This window comes from Pteropus vampyrus, unplaced genomic scaffold, assembly GCF_000151845.1.
Source record: "Pteropus vampyrus isolate Shadow unplaced genomic scaffold, Pvam_2.0 Scaffold14, whole genome shotgun sequence".
In the NCBI taxonomy this organism is placed as follows: Eukaryota; Metazoa; Chordata; class Mammalia; order Chiroptera; family Pteropodidae; genus Pteropus; species Pteropus vampyrus.
The window spans coordinates 8,550,066-8,571,800 of NW_011888795.1; the positions used below are offsets into that span (position 1 = coordinate 8,550,066).

The window sequence follows — 21,735 nt, forward strand, 5'->3', positions numbered from 1 at the left end:
TTCTATGACACTGTTCAATAAAGTGACCGAACAGTCAATCATTGACTCTGAGACTTGCTCTGCAAGCACCAGACAAGTTTCAGTCCATGTTCTCCAGGAGCGTGAGATCTACAGGAAGAGAAAAATGAAAGGCGCCAACAGATGGAAAAAGTATTTACATAGATGAATAAGTTCTCACATCTAATTCACAGAATAGTGTCTATAGTTAACAATACTGTCTTGTATACTTAAAATTTGTTAAGAGAGTAGATCTTAAATCTTCTCCACCCCTCACCCCCCATATAAAGGTAACTATGTGAGGTGAAGGGTGTGTTAACAACCTTATTGTGGTAATCATTTTACAATATATATGTATATCAAATGATCACATCATTCACCTTAAAATTACACAAGATTATTTGTCAATTATATCTCAATAAAGCAGGGGGAGGGGAGGAAAAAAGTAAAGACAGTATTTATACTATGAGCATGCCTCACTGCACATGCTATTTGATGGTGTAGAGTGAAAAGAAGAAAGAGTGATTTGGGGCTCACTATTTCCTAGGAGGAGGAATTTCAAAGCTCACTTAATCTTTACCCTTCTACTTGAGCTTCTTTTGCTCATTCTATTTTAAAATTTCACTCACTTTTGAGTGCCGGAGCCTTTGCAAGAAGTTTCCAATAAAAGCGTACACGAATGGACCCGAGTTATTAAGAAAAGGTGTGTATAAACCCCAGGAAGAAAGCTACTCTGAGGCTCAGGATGAGGAAGCAACAATTACTAGGTGTGTAAGTGTAGATTCACTAAGAATAGGGGCCCAGGGCAAATGGTTCCTAAATTCCTATTGGAGGAAGTCAAAAGAGATGTTTCCCAAGGCACTCTTGTCTTCTGTTGGGCAGTCTTCCCCTTCTTTCTCCTCCCTTCAAGGATGGTCATTGACGGCCCTTGCCCCTTCTCCTGGATATCCTAAAGGACCATCTCCAACTTGCAGCTATGGAATTGTTTGTTGCAAAACTTTATCTCTTACTTGGCTTTATCTCTCTCAGCCAAGCAGGATGCGGGAGAGTGGGTCACAACATAGTTTTAAATAATTCTTATAATTAAAAATACAATACGGTCTTCCTAATCATTACATTTTTGTGTCTGGATACCAATGTTAAGCAGAGGTTTGCTTTTAACTATTATTTTATCGTGGTTCTTAACCAAAGCCTTATCTAATGTTACAAAATATCGCTGCCTCAATACCCAAGGACCCCAAAGCCTTACCACTCCCTCTGTCATCTTGCAACTTGATCTTTAGTTTGTTTCCAGCGCCCCACTCCCTTTCAAGCAGAAGTCTCCAGCATTTCTACTTTTGTTTTCCGATATCGGAACTCACATCCTCTCTCTCACTTTTGTAAGTCACTTTTGTAAGTCCTGTCCCCTTTCTTCTTCCTTTTATTTAAGCTTTTTATTTGGAAATAATTTTAAACTTGCAGAAAGCTACAAGAATAAAAAAATATACAGCACATTAATAACGCTTTGCACGTATTCATCTATTGTTAACATTTTGCTATGTATGCTTTATCATTTTCTATTTATTTCTCCACCCTTAACTTTTTTTCTGAACCATTCAAGATTAAGTTAGCCATTTACTTATAATACTTCAGTTGTATTTCCTAAGAATTAAGATTTTTCTCTTACATAACCATGATACGGTTATCCACCTCAATTAATTTAACATTGATACTAAACTTTTATCTAATTTAATGTTAATATCTCAATTTTGTCTCTTTGACTTAATAATTTTTTATGGTATTTTTTTCTTCCATTACAGAATCTAATCTAAGACCAAATATTGCATTTGTATATCCTGTCTTTTTAGTCTCCTTTAATATAGAACATTTAATATAAAATATGACACTGACCTTTTTTAAGAATAAAGGTCATTTAAAAAAAAATAGAACATTCCCCATTTTGTGTTTGCCTGATTTTCTTCTCATGGTTAGAGTCAAGTTATTCTTTCCCCACTGAATACTACATAGGTGACATTCTGTCCTCAGTTCCTGAAGTTTCAATTATTGAGTCTTGAACTGTGTGCTGGGATCAGTGAGGGATACAGAGGATTATAAGACACCATTCCAAGGAGATTGTGGTCTAGCAGGATAGATACCCATGTATATAAGTACCCACAACACAGCCCTGAAAGTGTTTTCATTGTGCTGTCACTGAGGTCTCTGAAGGACAGTACTTATGACTGGGTGAGTTGGAGAAGGCTTCATTGAAGGAGGGTAGAATTTGGAAAGATGGTTTTCCTGGTGAAAAAGAAGTCACTACTTGCGAACTCTGAATCAGGTATGACTTTGCAACCTCATTTAACTAGATCTAGCCTCCTGCTATGGTGCTGTAAAGCACATAGAAAGAACTCCATGAGTATAGGACAGCACTCTTACTTGATGCCCAACTAAGGAAAGAACCGTCATGATGCCATCTAACTCTTTTATTTTCAGCCACAGATGAAACATGCCCTTCTTTCACAAGACTGAGCTTTCACAGTGCAGTGGTTGGTACAGGACTAAATGTGAAGTTGATGCTCTACACAAGGAGAAACCGGACCTGTGCACAAGCTGTCGACTCTGCAGTTTTGGGGAACTTGAATGTGACCAAGAGAACCACCTTCATCATCCATGGATTCAGGCCAACAGGCTCCCCTCCAGTTTGGATGGGGGACTTAGTAGAGGGATTGCTGTCTGTAGAAGACATGAACGTGGTCGTTGTTGATTGGAATCGAGGAGCCACAACTATAATATACACCCACGCCTCCAATAAGACCAGAAAAGTAGCAATAATCTTGAAAGAATTTATCGACAAAATGTTGGTAAGGGAGAATTCTCTTAGATGATTCAGGGCTAAACTGAAACTGGACCATTATCTGGAGAGTTAAACCAAGAGATACCTGCAGTGAACAAGGGTGCTATTTTGCAAATCCAAATAAGCCCCAGAGAAGCTTGGGGGAAGGGCTGGAGGTAAGGCCCATAGGTGTGGCTGTGCAAGTTGCTCACTGCACTGGGCACTATCTAAGTGAGGATCATTGTCATTGTAGACATTATCGATTTATATGTTTATTATGGTAATTTTCCAGCAAATGACAGCAAAGCATCCTGAGGAAGGGACATATTTTTCTAACTCACATAAAGGTGTCCTATGTGTAGTAGAGTTTCTGTTTAGGGGTTTCCTGGCTTCAATGCCTAGATCTCCCTCAACTTCTTTAGCTGTTCCTTTTCCTGGAAATGTCAAAAGTTTACCGATCAGATTATCCAAAACAAAAACTGATATACATGGTCTGATGAGATTTTTCTGTGTATGTATAATTTATGTTTTTAGAAGACTTACAAAGATTAAATAAATTTTAAATTTTATTTAGCAATCTATCTCATGAATTGACCCTTTTATGAAAAAAACAAAAGGTGACTCGATATTGGGACTATTTCAGAGAGTCACTGTGGCCAGCAGTGGCATAAGTTTTACATGAATTCCCTACCCTACTTCTTTCTTTCCATCTTTCCTTCCCTCTCCAGAGTGAATTTATTTAACTGAACTAGGATGAAGGTAAAGGAGTCCATCAAACTGTATCGTTACCCTTCTCCCCACCTGGGAAGGTCTTTAAGATGTCTTGGCTTGGTTTCTAGCAGAAGCATGAATAGCGACACCACGGCACAAAGGTTAAGGCACAGGTTTGGAGCTGGGCAGACTAGTTTGCATCCTGCTCTGTTCCCTTCTCGATTGCCTGACCTTACGCAGATTACTTCAACATTAGGCCTCAGTTTTCTTATCTGTATAATCAAAAGAATGGTATTTAATTTGCAGGAGTGTTGTGATACTTATATGAGACGATGGATATAAGGTGCTTAGATACTATTCTCCAAAGTCAACAGATAGAAATTTTCTCCAGATGTTGTCAACTCCTTGGCCCCCGCAATTTATAATAATGGACCTCTTAAAATTCCAGGCAGAAGGAGCTTCTCTTGATGACATTTACATGATTGGAGTAAGTCTAGGAGCCCACATATCCGGGTTTGTTGGAAAGATGTTTGATGGGCAGCTGGGAAGAATTACAGGTAAGGCTTCCTGTGAACGGGTGTGGGGTGGTTAGCTGGGACAGGGTATTCACTGGGGGAGCATGATGCAGGCAATCCAAGTCCTTGGGTTCAAAGCTAGCTCTTCCAACTGTTTAATGTCTCTGAGCATGTGTCCTCTTATGCAAAAGGAAGACCATGCTAATGTTGACCTCAGGTTTTTATTTAATAAAATATGTACGAAGCTCTTTGTAAATTGTATATGCCATAGAAAAGATTGGCGGTGACTTTATTTCTCTTATGGCTAGAAAAACAGCTGTCTCCATGGGGATTTGATCTGTGCACCCCAAGCAAATAGGCTTCCTTTCATTTAATCAAGAATAGCTTGAACTACATACCTAATATGTTTCTGTCCCCAAGCACAGCTGGAGTTTCATGATGGGAAAATGAGATGGGAATTCTGATGGTTGGGGTTTACTTTCTGAATATCAGCTTTTAGGTTAAAACTGAATGAAAACACTCAGCAACACGGTAGGTCAAATCCCAAACAAACAAGTGCTGGGTTTTCTTGCCTACTGCTCTAGTAACTTTCCATAGCTACAAGTAAAGGACTGAGGGAGGCTTTCTCTTTCAGAGACTCAAGACTTCATTCATTCATATCTTTCCCAGAATCCATCCTCACATGAAGATAGCTATTTTAATTGTAGGGAATCTGGAAAGTAGAAGAAGCGGGGAGGGAGAGGTAAATGATTCAAACCAGCTACACTTGTGAGGTAAGCTTTTAGGGCTACAAGTGTGAATGTGCTGCTAAACTTGACTGGTACCTGGGCAAACTATTCTCTCTGTCTCTTCTCTCTGTCTGTCTGTCTCTCTGTCTGTCTCTCTCCTGTCTGTCTGTCTATCTCTCTCTCACACACACACATCCCCCACATTGGCTGGTACATTCTTTTTCCTTGCCGTTTTTCTCACTTTCACCCCAAAAGCCAAGTCTGCCCTCATCTTCTTATTTATAAATCCTTCTTTCCTAGGAAAGCAAAGCTCTTTCTAGTTTTAAAATTAGTAGTATTATTATGTTTTAGAAAGCAATGTGTCCTTACTTTTTAAAAATTTCCTTTTCCCTTACAGGTACAAAGGACAGATGGCTTGTATTTGCCTATGTTCCTTAATTGTCAAGAGCTCCTTGTGGTGGGTGGGACTTTTCCTAGTGGTGTGTTTAAAAGCTAATCAGCTCTCAAAGAAAAGAAAAAAAAAACAAACGCCAAACCAAAAAACCAGATTTGTAGTGTTTGCTGATTTCCATGGTATAAATACTCTCACTGTACCTGATTTCAAACTACCAACCTAATATCACTGACCACAGAGTTTGAAGAAGGATGATCAAAATCTGCTCTCCAGTGCCAGTCCCGGCCCACCACTGCCTTATTCTGCTATTCCCCAGTTTTGCTCAGCCTCGCAGCAAACCTGTTCCACGACTACTTTGAATGTGAATGCAGTGTAACTTGGTCTCTGACCATGGAAATTCCCCCAGCCAGCCTTCCTTCCACACTGGGCCCATAAGGCCCTGCTCTGTGGCCTGGACTCAGCCAGTGGTTCACAGTTCAATTTTCTGTCTCCACTGATTCCTCCAAATTGTCCCGATTCCTCTCTGAGTCCCAAGGCCAAACTCAGCTGTCTCTGAGAACTTTCAGGAGTAAAGCATTTTCCTTACCCACTCATCTCCCACTGCCTCACCTGAATGGGCTCACTGAATTGTGGGGTGGGAATTTGGCCTCTTACCCAAGGACATAATTCATTCCCAACCCCCAAGAATTGGACAGTTCTGTTTGTTAATTATCTAGGCGGAAATGGCCACTTCATCTCTTCTATGTTTCTTTCTTTCTTTTGCTCTTCCTTTTGCTTTTTATCACCACACATCTCTCCTGGTTTGACTTCTTATTAACTTCTTCAACAGAAGATGTCAGAGGAAGAATGGATTTTAAAATATTTTAAGTACCTACATCGGCTAATAATACACTAAATTTAATTCTCAATTTTAAGTGTGTGTAAAAATGACTTTGGAGTGCTGGTTACAATGTCTGCTTGCTGAATTGGAATCTCTGAGGTTGGGGTTCAGGAGTCTATCCTTTTAACCAAAAGATGCAGGTGTTCTCAACACTATATGTTGAGAAATGGCCATGTCCAATATAGCAACCACTAGGCACATGTGACCATTGAGCACTTGAAATATGGCTAATGCAAATTTAGATGTGCTATAAGTTCAAAATACACGCTGGATTTCAAAGACTAAATACTAAAAAAGAATATTAAAAATATCAAAATTTATATTTATTACATATTAAAATGATCATATTTTGGATATATTGGGTTAAATAAACTGGGTTAAATGAAATGTATTATTAAAATTAATTTTTCTTAGGTTTCTTTTTTTTGCTTTTTTAGAAGTGGCTGCTAGAAATTTTAAAATTATATCTGTGGCTCACATTATATTTCTATTGGACAGCATTGCCTTAGAGAGTTCATGGTGACTTTGGGTACGAGAGTAGGAGGTCCCTGAACCTGCATGCAAATGACGTCTGTCCTTTGATCCATCAAATTCTCAAACCAGTTAATGAGGCAGCCAAAAACAGGGATCACTATCTAGACTCTTTCCTGCTGGTCTCAGAGCAACAAGAAAGAGCTCCATTTTCTCATTTTGTCTCTATTCTATAATAATCTCAAAATGTTCTGGATTGAAATCCAAGAGTCCTTTTATAAGTCTTCAGAAGTGGCTGTTAATTCTACTTCCATTTTGTAGATAAGGAAACCAAAGTTCAGAGAAGTAAAGTAACCTGCCTAAGTTCACTCAGCTGGTTGGCGTTAGGTTTGGGGCTCTACGTCATGTCTATCTTGACTCCAGTGGTCTCTGCCCACACAAAATCAACAGCTTTTTAGGGCAGCTTAACTGTGATTTTTGGCTGACATTGTAAACTGATCATTTGCTATGGCTTGTCACTAGGGCAATCATATATCTAAGTTTACTGGACAGTCTCCATTTGTATCTTACATCCTGGTATAATTATTAATAGCCCCCTCGTCACTTTCAAAATTGCCCTGGTTTGGACTTTATATAGCAAGCCGATTTATCTGCCATGGATCTGGAAGCTGCTATAAACTGGAGCTCTCACTGTTTCACTGTGCATTTTCTTAAACCGGAAGTGGTGCTGTCTTCCGTGAGGAGAAGGAGGCTTCCTCAGCAAACTCTTTTCAAGGTTAGGAGTTTCTCTTGCTCTGTTGAGAACATCCTGTGGACTTGGCTGCCTGAGTATTGATCCATCTCCCACATCAGTTTCAGTTGGAAGCAGGCAGAAGAACAAGCAAAGCTGGTTGGGGGTGGAGAAAAGAAAAGGAGGCAGATAAAGACATGTCTTAATAAAGCAAGAGTGTTGGAAGAGGAGAAATGGAGAGATTGAGGCTAGAACCGAGAAAGTTGAGTCAAAAATGCTATCTCTTGGATTTTATCTGGAACACCAGATGGGAGATGTCATTTAAAATGGCATTCATAGGTAATATGTTCAATAAGTCTCTTGAAACCTTCTTTTCTCCAGGTAGGTTTTTAGCAAGCAGGGCTTATTTGAACCTCTATTGTTTGGTTTTGTTTTTTAGTTTAAAGTTTTTATTTACAGCATCATGGGATCTGCTGTCTTGCTTTTATAGCTGTTTCATAATGGTGAGGAACGCCCAGCTAGCATTGACCAAAGGAAAGAAATAAATTCAGGCATTTATAGGGTGGGTCAATTCTGTAGAAGTTGACACCCACTTTACTTCCCTCTTTGATACCTGGTCTGCTACCTGGCCTAATCTGTAAGTTTCACTCTTTCCTACTGAGCTTGCCAAATTCAGGGCAATGAAACCAAGAGCTCAACAGAGAAGTGATTGCATTATAAGGCTGCGTCTCTGGTTAAGACACTTGAACTCCCTGAACCCCAGTTCATTCATTTGTAAAATGGAAATGATAGTAGCTGCTCTGCCTCCCTCATAGGCTTCTGATGTGGAGCTAGTACATATTAATAAAAATTGAAAATGTAAAGGAGCTTTATTAATAATAAGAAGAAAAGGTTGAGTGAGGTTTCTGGATCATTTAAAACAGGATAATGATAAGTATAGCATCCACTTTTTATGTACACCCTTAGGTGCTTTTTTCCTGAGGAACCAGTTTATCCCCACACTCTGGTTTACATATGTCAGTGCATTCTCTGCTGTTGAGCTCTGCACAAAATATACCTCCTGATGGAGTCTGGATGCTGTTCTCAGGGGTCACTGCCAGAGTAACCATCTCTACTGTGGGAAAAGGCTACAGGGCTGTGGAAAGTAGCCTGACGAAGCAGGATGAGAATGTAAGTGCTCGCCCACCCAAGGGTGCCCTGCAGCCTGTGAGCCATCCTCAAGGGGAGGAATGAAAAGCCCAGCTGCAGGTGACTCACAGCGTGGGGCTGCCAAGCCAACTCTGTTTTCCTTCCAGGTCTCGATCCCGCGGGCCCTTTATTCAACGGGAGACCTCCCGAGGACAGATTAGATCCCAGCGATGCACAGTTTGTTGATGTCATCCATTCCGACACTGACGGTAATGTTCCTGTCCTTGTGGGTCAGTTACCCACCCCTAAGACTCTCATGGAGTCTTCCCCTGGGGGGATCGTCATGCAGGGGCAGATCAGGTTCCTCCAGAGTCCCTCTTTTCCTACGGGGCAGGGTTCCAAAATCCACAGAAATCTTGAAGGGAAGCTGGTTTAAGGCAGGCATCCAGGGTCTCTTCCTGGAGTAGAGGTGCTTTTCTCATCACCTGTTTTTATTTTTAAGTGATCATCTTGATCAGTCAAAGACAGGTCAGTTTTCACGCCATGTGACAAATGTTTCCATATATACAACTGGATTTGGATGCAGATTTCTTGTTTTTGTTGGTTCTTCTTCATTATTCCCTTAAGCTAAAAAGGTTTATTTGAGTGTTGTATCTCTCTACAACTGATTGATTCTGAACCACCTATAGCTCTCCAGCTCTCTGTGGATCTTCCTGTTCATTTCTGTCTTTCATGGTGCTGATTTCATGTCTGGGATTGGGTATATGTCTTGGGGTTTGGGGTGGTGTTAAAGATCAGTCTTTATATCCAGATGTCTGAGAGAAGTGCTGGAGTAGGAACTTGGAGAGGGCTGAGGGATCAGATTAGAGTGATCTGCACAATCTTTTTATGACACAACCACTTAATAAAAACCCTTGACCATCTTTCTTGGGCACGCTGGTGTAGTAGTCAGCAATTGTTTGCCTTAGAAAAAAATGTCTGTGTGAAACAACTGTATTCTTACTGTGCAGTTTGCAAAGTGTTAACCTTACTGAAGTGAAGTACCTCACTGCCATTTAATGCCTGACGGAATAGAGGAATTTATTTTTTATTCTTGGAAAGTGAATTTTGAAGGGAAGGATATAAGCTTTGTAGTTAGGAAGATGTGGACTCAAAACCCAGATTATGTTCTTTGTAGCGGTGTCATGTTTATTCCTTAAATTTTCCGAGCTTCAGTATCTTCATCTATAAATTACTTCATCTGAATTTATCAATGTCTACTTGCAGACACTGTGAAATTAGAAGGTGTGTAAAACGCCTGGCATCATGCCCACAGATATATGTAAGTTCTCAATATGTAATAGCCATTGAGATATAATGATGTACTATATATGTCTACATATATAATCGTTTTAAGCTTTTTACTAATTATTTGGGGTTACAAGGTTAAAGAGAATAAGCAAATCTGTTAAATCTATCTAAATTCTTTAGGTTCCCATTTTCTAGAAGACTTTCCAATCTTTTTACCATCCTAGATTCCAAATTTTTAAAGATTTATTTTCTACTGGGTAAAAGTTCATGTTCCCCTGTTTCTTATTAATTAAACACTTACACAAATGCAAATAGGAGCTCAAGAAGTACCCAGAAATTAGAAGGTTCCATCCAAATGTAAAGAAGAAATGTATCCTTTTATCAGCCTTACAGTGAACGAGTGACCAAACTCTCTTACATCTTTAGAAATATTGGAAATAAATTCCATTACCACCTTCATAGTCTCTTAGTTGGAAATCATTGCTTTCTAACTAACTAGCTGGATAACTTTGGGCAAAAATATTTAAATAGGTATATTGACAATAATAATACAACCCTTGCCCATATCCTGCAGGCAAATGAGCTGTAAGATGTGAAAGTTTCAAGCAGCATAAAAGCATAGTATATTCTCTTTTAGCGTTGGGCTACAAGGAACCATTAGGAAACATAGACTTCTACCCAAATGGAGGATCAGATCAACCTGGTTGCCCCCAAACAATATTTGGAGGTAAGTGCAGATACTTCATATTTTATAAAATAGTGGTTTCAAAAAGGTGTATTTTAAAAACCTAATATTATTCTATGTGGGGTAGTTTTTAATAGAAAACAAATTTTCAGGGAAGACAGATGATATAAATATAAATTATGAATTATTACTCAGATATACTGCTTTTATAAAACTGTAACTGTATGATTAAAAACTATTATAAATTATTTCTCTCTCTTGAAAAGGTGTGTCTTTGACCTAGAAATTTCACATCTGGAAACCTCTTTTAGAGAAATAATGGAAAATGTAGACAAAAATTAGAGTGCAAAGATATTCAACCAGTGTTATATATAATAGTTAAATTTTTAGAAATAATCTAAATGTCCAACATAGGAAAATTATTAAATGAATATGGTATATCCACACAAAGGAATATAATTATTAAAAATAATATTTTCCAAGATTAATGAAAATGCTTACAACATGATGTTAAGTGAAAAAGACACAAACTATACAGTATGATCTTAATTTATTTTTTAGATGTGTATTTGTACATGTGTAAGTGTAGAAAAGAAGACTAAATATACGTGTTCCAAACAATCATTAGTGGTAATCTCTTGCTTTTGGTCTTCTAGGTGATTTTTTGCATCATTATTTTCTATTATTTTCTATTTCTAAATGAGCATATATTACTTCTATAATGAGAAAAAAACTCATGAAACAAAAATGGGTAGTTGGAGGAAAACATAAAAGTGAGATGGGGAACAGAATGAAAAAACCCATCCCTAAGTGCTCTCAATCTGTGTTTCACCATTGCTAGAGAAAGTTAAACAAACATAGAAATAATACTAGGAGAAGATGATCTTGTTACAAAATGGTAGCTGTACGTGGACCCATGAAAATGACGTAATGTTTGAAAATGATCCTGATGAAATGACATAAGTAGGGCCAACCATATTGTACCATAAACAGTGAGTGTTCAAATCCTGTCCTGTGTGATATAGTATAAATACATCCATGAGCAGTCAAAGATAATGTCCTCTGCTTATAAAGGACATCCTCTGCATTGTTACCACTTTCATTAATTTTGCAAGTGCAAGATCCAGGAATGATAAGAAATATTGGCTTGTTAGATTTCACTCCAGCCCAGCTTGACCCCATGCCAGCACCATGCTTCTCTTTTCTTATCCCAGTTTATTTCTTTTTGTCCTTCACTGATATTTTCTATGGGTGTAAGAGGACTCCAGAGAAAGAGGAAATATTAAAATATTGATCTGACTCCAGCACCTGGTGCCTCTTCAAACTACTAGTTCAAAATCATAGCTCCTTTTTCATGGGATTTGCTGTTTCCTATTCAGATTATTACGTCCGTCGATTACTCATCTTTGGGACTCAGTTCCCTTTTCTGAGTAACTTCATCATTTGACCCATCGACCCATCAACCTTCTGACAAGTTCTCTGATCTTCTATATTACAGTGCTCCATCATCTCCAATTCTTCTGATACCACCTCTGTGCCTCATCAGCCTTCTCTCTCACCATCACACCACATGACACTCACTAAGAATTAATTTGAGGCTTGCCTCTCACCTCTTCTTGCCCATTTATGATTTCCATTGCCATCTCCTATTGCTTGACCCCTCTCATTTCACCCTTCCTCCTTGTAGCAGACTTGGATCCCCTGCCACTTGGCTGCTCTCATAAATGCCCTGTGCACTCCCAGGTCCTTAGGTCTCTGCCATGTCAGCCCCAACCTTTGCTTGGGAACCTTCTGGAGAAGTCATGGAGCCTCCTCCATTGAGTACAAAGTCCAGACAAACTTGCTAACCTCTCCATGGTCTTCAATTAAGCCAGAGAATCCTCTTGTTTATCTCTTACTGACTCCCTACGATCACTCCTAATGCTTCTATTTCAAATATCTCACTACCAATAACCCCTCATCTCTTAGAGGTGAGCTAGAGTGGATTTTTGTACCTAATTCAAGGTCCCATCTCAACTATTATTTTATATAGTTTTAAAATTTAAAATTTTGTCTATTCTCATCTTAGTTCACAAGGTCGGTCTTTACATTCATGTTCCCTCCTGACCAAGGGTGGAGGCATTCGTCATTCTTTTTCACGGCTTTCTCCTCTGCTTGACCTCTTTGGGGATATTCTTCTACCAATCGCCCCCCTGATGCCTTCTTTATCTGATATTTTTACTAGTTTAAATGTAGTTGTATTCTGCTGAAAACAAGGAATTTTTGGCTACCACTGAATTTTTCTTCCCCTTTTCACTGACAAAGAAAGAATGTAGGTCAAATCTGGACTCTATCACATAATGGCTGTGTGATCTTGGTCAAGTCATTTAACCTCTCTGAATCTCAATGTCCTGCTAGGTAAAATGGGGATAATCGTGCTTATCTTTTTCTTTTCTCCTGCCATTTGCCAGCATGAATCCTGATCTGTGGGTTTTTATAAAGATTAAATGGAATAGAATATACTGAAGCTATTACTACAGTGCCTGGCATATGGGAGACAGATGATAAATTGTGTTTGTATGCGCCTTTGTGCATTCAATATGTGATATACTATTATTAAATGCCACGACTGCTCTATTATTTAATCATTTCTTTTACAACCCAGGACTTCAGTATTTTAAGTGTGACCACCAGAGGTCTGTCTACCTGTACCTCTCTTCCCTGAGGGGGAACTGTACTATCACTGCATATCCCTGTGATTCCTACCAGGATTACAGGAATGGCAAGTGTGTCAACTGCGGTACACCACAGACGGAGTCCTGTCCACTTCTCGGTAAGTCCACCAATCAGTTCCCCCTCTAACTTACAAAGAGCTAATATTTGGTAGGCATCCCAACACCATTTTACTATCTAAAAATGGGCCTGAAAAGTGTGTTTTTAAGAAATATATTTAGTTTTTACAAATTTTTTAGATGTGTATTATATAAATAGACATCTAAAAGTCAGCTTTTTCTAGCCAAATTGTTCCATGATGTACTCTGGAGTCTCCTAATAATAAATAGTGTTAGAAAAGCAATTTGTATAGGAATTTGTCCAGAAGATAGTGCATCCTCCCTAGGTACTTTATTCTAGCATGAAAAAGAAGGTTCCAGAAGAATTGCCAAGCCCACCCAGAGCACTGTCACCTTATCTAGTCTGCTGTCATTAGAATGAACTAAGGAACTTTAAAAAAATACTGATGCCTGGGTCCAACCCCAGATCAATTAAGTTAGAAGGCGGAGGCCATTTCTAGGAGTGGGGACAGAGGAGAGAGAGAGCCCCCATCGATGGTACTCAACCTCTTTCCTGCAGACACACATAAAGGGGTACAGATTCTGTGCAATTTAGGGGCCTGATGATAGTTCAAGAAAGCATATTGTTTTGCATAAAGTGATGCTATTCTAGGTATAAACCCAAATCTACTTCAACCTATAAAATAAATGTATTACTGAAAAATATCAGCACTATTTATAGTCTGTCCCACTCTCCCACCCTGTTACTGAGACCCAGGGCTGGGTGACATAATGTCAGTAGAAAGGAAGAAAAGCCACTATAGGGTCCTTTTGCACTCCCCAGCTCTTACGAACAAGGTAGCGAGCAGGGTGTGGTAGGTGCTAGGGGGCCACTGCCCTGGTGGCCCTGCAGGTCCTCACTGTGAGGATGCGTGAGAGGCAGATGATCTCAGTGGTGATGGCAGTCAAGCTCGCTGTTCTCACTGCCTCCCCAACTGCTTTTCCATTTATATAATACATGTTAATGTTACACTTTTCCAACTTGTTTTATAGGCTATTATGCTGATAACTGGAAAGACTATTTAAGGAAGAAAGATCCTCCTATGACTAAAGCGTTCTTTGACACAGCCGAGCAGAAACCGTTCTGCAGTGAGTGATGAATGTGGTTGTTTGCTTTTGCCCAACCCTCTTATTTTTGGAATGGCTGAGTCTCAGCTTTCTGGCTACTTCTTGGCAAATGAAGGCCATGGTGAAGCATGAACTTTGGAGCTGGAAGGACCTAGGTCTAAACCTGACTCTACCGCATACTAGCTGTGTGACCTTGGTCAAGAAACTTAACCTCTCCTGCTAGGTGAAATGGGGGATAATAATGCCTATCTTCTGGGTTATAAAAATTAAAATCTCAACAAATCATAGTTGTTGGTTTCACTGGATGGCCATTCTAATCATTAAGATCTTCTAGAAAATTGCTTGATTTCCTAGGATATATGAGATTGGAGCTAGGAAAATTGCTTGATTTCCTAAGATATATGAGATTTATGAATTTTTCTTCTAGAAAATTGCTTACGAACTTTCGTCTAGAAAAATTTCTTCTAGAAAATTTCTAGATATGAATTTTCTTCTAGAAGATTGTTTGATTTCCTAAGATATATGAGATTGGGGCTAGGAAAAATCAGGTGTCAGCCACATCTATGGATCAGTTCCAGTTCCAAAGCAACCATGATGACCTTCTAAAGACAGTGAGAGGCTGGGTATTCCAGATGGGCGCTAAATGATAAGATGCCCTAGGAAGCAAGTAGGAATTTTCCTGGGCAGATGTATGCCTTGCAATCTTTTCTCCCTTTTCAGTTTTCTTGGGTGCAACTCTTATATGAGAGGTTGCAGATCACTGAGTTTCCCTCCTCCTTTGGAGCCATGTGTGGCAGCCCAGGGTTTGGTGTCTGCCAGGTCCAAATGGGGCAAGCCCTGGATCAATAATGGGCTATGACATGGCAATTCCAGGGGCTTACCTTATTCCTTGTGAGATGGCTATCTCCCTGATCCTCTTTCCCCTTCTCCGTAAGTCTGACCAAGAAATAGCAAATCCGAATATCATGGTGGGATCCCCATCTTCCCAAAGCATCCTTGACCTTGGAGAGCAAAGAGTAGAGATGAAGAAGAGTTCTCTAAACGCCTTGTACACTCTCATTTATTCAATAGGAATTTATTGGGTGCCTATACGGTGTTAGTGCTGAGATTACAAAGAATAAAAATCATCAATTCTCAATTATTGTTGTATGTTTTACTTTTATCTTTTTTTTGTAACATCGTAAGACATTATTCAGGCATTTTTTAGATGTACCCATGCATTTACCACTTTTTTGATTATCATTTTTTCTTGTGTTTTGTAAATTCAGTAGCATGCTGAATAATGATGGGAGAACTGCAAGAGGTAGATCTGACTTAGCCTGAGGATCAGTGAAGGCCTCCTGGAGAAAGTGACATTAGCTGAAACCTGATGGGTGGGTCGGCAAAAGGGGCAAAGTAAGAGTGTCTAAGTGAAGAGAAGGCTTAGGAGCAAGAGGGAGCTTGCCAGTGTAGGCAGTGCTGGTAGTGTGGCATAACTGGGGAAGAGATAAGAAAGGCTGGCTAGGCCGGTAGAAATGGCCCAGATTATTGAAGACATTGTCAGCTGTGGCCACCTGCTTGGTTTATTTTTAAATGGGCAGAAATTGAAGTGAACTAGTTACACTCAACATGAACTAGGCCATGATACCTCAGTCAATAAGATGGGAACACTGATTCAGTAGTGATGCCTAACATGGTGACTGGATACTATTGAATTCTGTTGTCACTCGAGCCATCTTTACCAAAGAGAATAGAAAGAAATATTAGAAAATCCTGCCCCGGATCTTTGCAGAGAAACTCGAGAGGAAGAGAAAATGAGACTTAGTTATTAGGGAAGTTGGGTTTTTAGGAATTGACCCTTTAGGGAAGCAGTTGGGAGTACCTTTCTCTTACCATGTTTTCTCCTGGTTTTGCAGTATATCATTACTTTGTTGATATTATAACTTGGAACAAGAACATAAGAAGAGGGTCCATTACAATCAAATTGAGAGACAAAGCTGGAAACACCACAGAATCCAAAATCGATCAGTAAGTTGGGGTGGGATACTTTGCAGTTTGCTATTTGCCTTTTTGCTCAGAGAAATTAAATTCCAAATATACCTGTTTTCTTATTTATATACTTGTACTTTTCTTTCTTCTACAAAAGATATAAGGAGACATATTGTTTAATTGCTTCCTGTGGCTCTTGATCTCTCAGGTTCTTTACAAATGGAATCGGTGCAAGGATTTCCCTTTCTTCCTTCCTTTCCCCTCCCTCATTCCCTCTCTTAGTTTCCTCCTCCTTGCTTCCTTCGCTTAAACATTTAGTTACAAAAGTCATCTTTGTTTGCTATAAAAGATTTAAACAGTAAATGAGTGTGTAAAATAAAAGTGCAAGTCCTTGGCCCATCCCAATAACCCTATCCCCACAGGCACTTACCCTCAAACACGTTTCTGTTCTTTTTTGAGCTCATGATATACATACAAATATGTTTTTGAAACTCAGAGAATGTAATTTGCAATAGAAAATAGTTCATTTAGATATTCCCATATAACAGAATACTCATTATACATAGTAAATGAAATGCCTTGTAAATGTGCTAAGTGTAAAGCTTCAGGATGTCAAATTATATAAAGTATAAAACTCAACAATGTATTATTTATACATAAAGTTTTAGTTCAACAATGTAAAAAAAGAAACAGAAACATGCCAAAATATTAGATTGCCTTTTAGGTGGTGAAAATATGAGTGCTTTTTTTCAGCTTATCTTTACTTTTCAATTTTTAATTTTGTATTTTATATATATATGTATATTTATATATATTTATAGTTTAAAAACAGTTAATTTTTCATCTATTACTTTTACAATTGGGAAAAACTCTTTAAGCAAAGGAATTTGAAGCTCATTTTATTCGTTTACTCAGGAAATGTTTCCTGGGTTCTTTTGTCTACCAGGCATTTGGGTTGTGTCTTGGCCTTACCCATAAAGGACCGAGTAGAATGTGATCTGAAACTGGCAGTCCCCTTACGGGTTCACTGTACAGATAAATAGAAACAGTGTGGGTGGGTGGTTTAGAGATAACTTTTTAAAAATGCCCCCTTAGATCACAATAATAGCCTTTGTTTATTGAAGCACTTTACGCACATGGGCTAATGCAATGCTCACTAAAACCCTGTAAGATCGTATTGCCATCTCTAATTCATATATGAGGAAACTTAGGCTCCGAGATGTCAAGTGATTTGGCCAATATCACACAGCTGATCAGGATGAATCAGGTGAAATCAGGGGCAGGTCCATCCAACCCCAAGCCCACAGTTTTAATCACTACATTGTATTCTTCCTACTAATCTGTATTGCTCATTCCACTCTAGCATACTTGAGGTTTATGAGCAGTGTTTGTTTGTTTGTTTTTTAGGGTTCTTTATTGATCTGTTTCAGAGACCTCACTACAGTGTCAATGTCCCCAAACCCACAGTGGGGCAGCATTTTCACGGAGGGCACTGCAAGGGGGTACCTCCTGAGGAACCAGCCTCAGGTAGTTTCTGAGCTGTGACCTTCAGTGAGGAAGCGAGGCAGAGACCTCATCTGGAGATTCTAAGAAATAGCAGGCGAGGTTGTGCAGTTACATAATGTGCAGTGTTCACCCAAGAAAATTTGCGTATTCGTGCCAATAATTGGCCACATATTTGCTTTACGTGTTTTAGAAGTTTTAATTTTACATAGTAAATTTCTCCCAAGAAAGAACTCCTAAATTGGGAGGTTTTTATATCAATTAAGATTGAGATCTTAATCTTTATTTTAGTCATGGTTAGTCATTCTCATTTTAGTCATGTTTGTGAAAAAGTCATCACCAATCAGAGGCTATATAAGGAAAAAAAGAAACAGTTTTTCTATTACATGGGAGATTATGAGTACTTTTTTTTGCAAGGTAAACTTTAACATCTTAGTATTAGTTTTACAATTTAAGATAAAGGAAATGATATTAGAGTATGTACCTTGAGTTCATCCAGTCTTACCAGACTGTGGGTAAAAATAGAGTCACATTTAAGGTTACTATCTGCCTGATGACTCTCACTGTATCCATGTTTTATATGTATTTCTTTTTTTTTAACCTTTTAAAAAAATTTGATATAACTCACGTACTACAAAATTCATCCTTTAAAAGTTTACAGTTCAGGGACTTTTATTATGTTAAAAAAATGTGCAACCATTACCATCATCTAATTCTAGAACATTTTCATTATCTCAAAAAGAAACCTCATTCCTATCAGTAGTAATTCCCAATCCCCTCTCCTCCCTAGCTTATGCCTCTCTGGAGGCACAAAGTAGATTAGTGCCAGATTTACCTATTCTGGACATGTCATATAAATGGAATCACACAATATATGGTCTTTTGGGTTCGGCTTTTTTTGTTTAGTATAATATTTTCAAGATTGTCGTAGCATGTATCAGTACTTCATTCCTTTTAATGGTTGAATAATATTCATTGTATGCATATTGCTGGATCATATAGTAGTTCTATTTTTAGTTTTTTGAGGAGCCTCCACACTGTTTGCTATGGCAGTCATAGCACTTTACATTCCCATCAACAGAGCACAAGGGTTCCAATTTTTCATATTCTTGTCAACACTTGTTATTTTCTTTGTTTGATTTTTTAGTAGCTAACCTAATGGTTGTGAAGTGATTCTAAATTCTTTACAACATCTCCATCATTCTTCGAGCACTTTTAGGCACATGTGTTGGTCCAAGATCAGTTTGAACTTTCCTTGCTTTAGCCCTGAAATCAACCATTTCTCCAGGGAGCCCTAGTTTTTTTTAATGGAAATGGAGTTTAAAAACCAAAATCTAAACCCTCTACTGGGTGTTTACCCCAAAGGCTTGAAAACTAGTATCTATAAAGATATTTGCACACCAACGTTCATAGAAGCATTATTCACAGTGGCCAGGACATGGAAGCAACCAAAGTGCCCTACAGTAGATGATTGGGTAAAGAAGCTGTGGTACATATATACAATGGAATATTATTCAGCCATAAGAAGAGATGAAATACTGCCATTTGTGACAACATGGATGGAACTTGAGATAATCATGCTAAGCAAAATAAGCCAGACAGAAAAGGTTGAAAATCACATGATATCACTTATATGTGGGATATAAGCCTAAATGCAACAAATGAGCAGGACAAACGAACAGAGACTCATGGACATGGACTATAGACCAGTGGTTACCAGAGGACTATAGAATAGTAGTTACTAGTGGTTAGGAGGAGGAGTGGGGAGGTAGATAGGGTAAAGGGGGTCAAATATAAAAGGTTAGGGGGAGGGCGAATTGGGTAAAGGGGATCAAATATATAGCTGAAGGAAAATGGACTTTGAGTGGTGAACACATAATAGAATATACAGATGTCAAATGATAATGTACACCTGAAAGTTCTATGCTCGTATTATCCAATGTTACCTCAATAAACTTAATTTAAAAAAAAGAAAGAAAGAAAGAAAAAAAAAAAACCTGGGCACCTTTCAAATTAATTTTATTTGTAGCACTTCTACTCTTCATAGGAATTACACATGATTCCAGGGATGCTGGGATCACAGATACCTCCTCACTCCCATCCCCACTCCAGACCAAGGATTCAGTTCTAGAGCAAGCCTCCTGTTCCTGAGCCCAGGGTGGGAATCCTCATTTCTCTATGGCCTAGTCTCCCAGCTCCCCAGAGGGACATCAACCCAGCTGAACCTCCCCAGTGGGTATATCTTAGGTTCAGTTTGGGATTCCAACTCTAAGAAATATCTCCATACACCTGGAAAAAAGTATTGGAACCTGGGATTTAGCTATTTTAAGACTTCTCTTAAGAGACAGGACTGAAAAAATATATCTTTAAGTATAACCTCTAAATAAGTATATAGTTTGGCTAAAAATACACATAGCAGTTTAATGGAAAGACCAGAACTTTGAACTCAGCCAGAACTGAGTTTGAATCCCTGTGCTACTACAGATAAATCCTGTGACCTGGGTGAGCTTAAGCTCTGTGAGCATGTTTCCTTATCTATAAAATGAAAATCATAATACCTTGGAGAAATTTGCAGGAGATTGGAGACATGTGTCAAGTCAAGAGTTGAGGATGGTGCTTGGTGCATAGCAAGCAGCACATACTTCTCTAATGTCATAGCATTTCATCAGTCCTGGGGTTAGCAACTTCACTTACGCCGTCCTTTGAGATCAAGTGGCTACCTGCCTACGAGTGATTTGTAGGTTTTGAACTGTTTTCTTTAATTAGAGATCTGTATCCATTATATAAAAATATTATTTCTTCCTTCTAGTGAACCTGCAATATTTCAGAAATACCACCAAGTGAGTCTGCTTGCAAGATTTAATCAAGATCTGGATCAAGTGACAACCATTTCCTTGGTGTTCTCTACAGGATCTATAGTAGGCCCAAAGTACAAACTCAGGATTCTCCGAATGAAATTAAGGTCACTTGCCAATCCAGAGAGGTGAGCCATAGACAGGGTTTGACAAGCCTGTTTTCCAAAGATGTTGTTGGTTCTTGTTCATTCCATTTGGTCTAATGTTATAATTGGACTTGAACGATCACAATGAAGGAAGTGAGGGATTTTCCAAAAATAGACTTGATAAAAACAAATAGCTTAGTTATCCAAAAAAAAAAAAATTTTACTTGTATGCAGTTAAAGATAAATGGCCCAATAATCCAAAGAAATAATATTGTTATATGCTTAGTTATATAATTCCTCCCTAAGCACTCTACCCGCACTGCTTGGTAAGCTGTTAATGTGTTGTAGGAAAGAAAGCCTTCATAATTTGGCAACCTGATAGAACAGAGACTAGTATTTAAAAAGATACAGAAAAATTGGACTATTTTATTACATCGACAAAGTATGAAAATACTGTATCAATGTTAAATTTGATAACTGCACTGAAAATATCTTGTTCTTCGGATATACACGTTGAAGTATTAAGGAGTAACTGACTTATTCTCAATTGGTTAAAAAAAACCAACGGTGTGTGTGTGTGTGTGTGTGTGCGTGCGTGTGTGTGTGTGTGTGCGTGTGTGTGTGTGTGTATAGAGAGAGACAAAGAGGGGGGAAAAAGAAAGGCTGTGATGGTATGTATGTTTTGTTACTAATGCCACTCCAACATAGAGTCCTAGCATCCAGTCTGTGGACAGAGAGACAGGAAATGATGTGAGCAATAGTGCTTTGTGAATTCCTGTTTCATGAAGGTTTAGAGTACTCTAAAACATTTAATAGTACAATTCTTCTAAGAGGATAGTTATTACATCTTAAAACTGTAGAGATTTTTAATAATTTTTTCCTGATTATCAAAGGAATAGATGTTCATTTAATAAAATCTGGAAAGTTAAGAAAGTGTTAGAAAGCAGAGAAATATCACCCATAATATTATTCAGAGCCAATCACTGTTAATGTTTTGGGTTATTTCTTTCTAATCTTTTCTCTATTACTGTTTTTAAACCTAGTTGAAGTTATTTGGCAAATAAATTTTGCTTTTTTGTTGTTGATGTTGCTTTGCTTATTTAC

General features: G+C 38.5%; 1 protein-coding gene across 1 annotated transcript in view; it reads left to right on the forward strand.

Moving 5' to 3' along the window:
- The window catches only part of LIPH (lipase H), a 36,058-nt gene that overhangs the window by 11,868 nt on the left and 2,455 nt on the right, over positions 1-21,735 (forward strand). The window contains exons 2-9 of the mRNA XM_011382151.1: positions 2,470-2,837; positions 3,969-4,077; positions 8,534-8,635; positions 10,294-10,383; positions 12,986-13,153; positions 14,145-14,240; positions 16,115-16,226; positions 20,500-20,673. Coding sequence (XP_011380453.1) covers positions 2,470-2,837; positions 3,969-4,077; positions 8,534-8,635; positions 10,294-10,383; positions 12,986-13,153; positions 14,145-14,240; positions 16,115-16,226; positions 20,500-20,673 — 1,219 coding nt within the window. The remainder of the gene's footprint in view (positions 1-2,469; positions 2,838-3,968; positions 4,078-8,533; positions 8,636-10,293; positions 10,384-12,985; positions 13,154-14,144; positions 14,241-16,114; positions 16,227-20,499; positions 20,674-21,735) is intronic.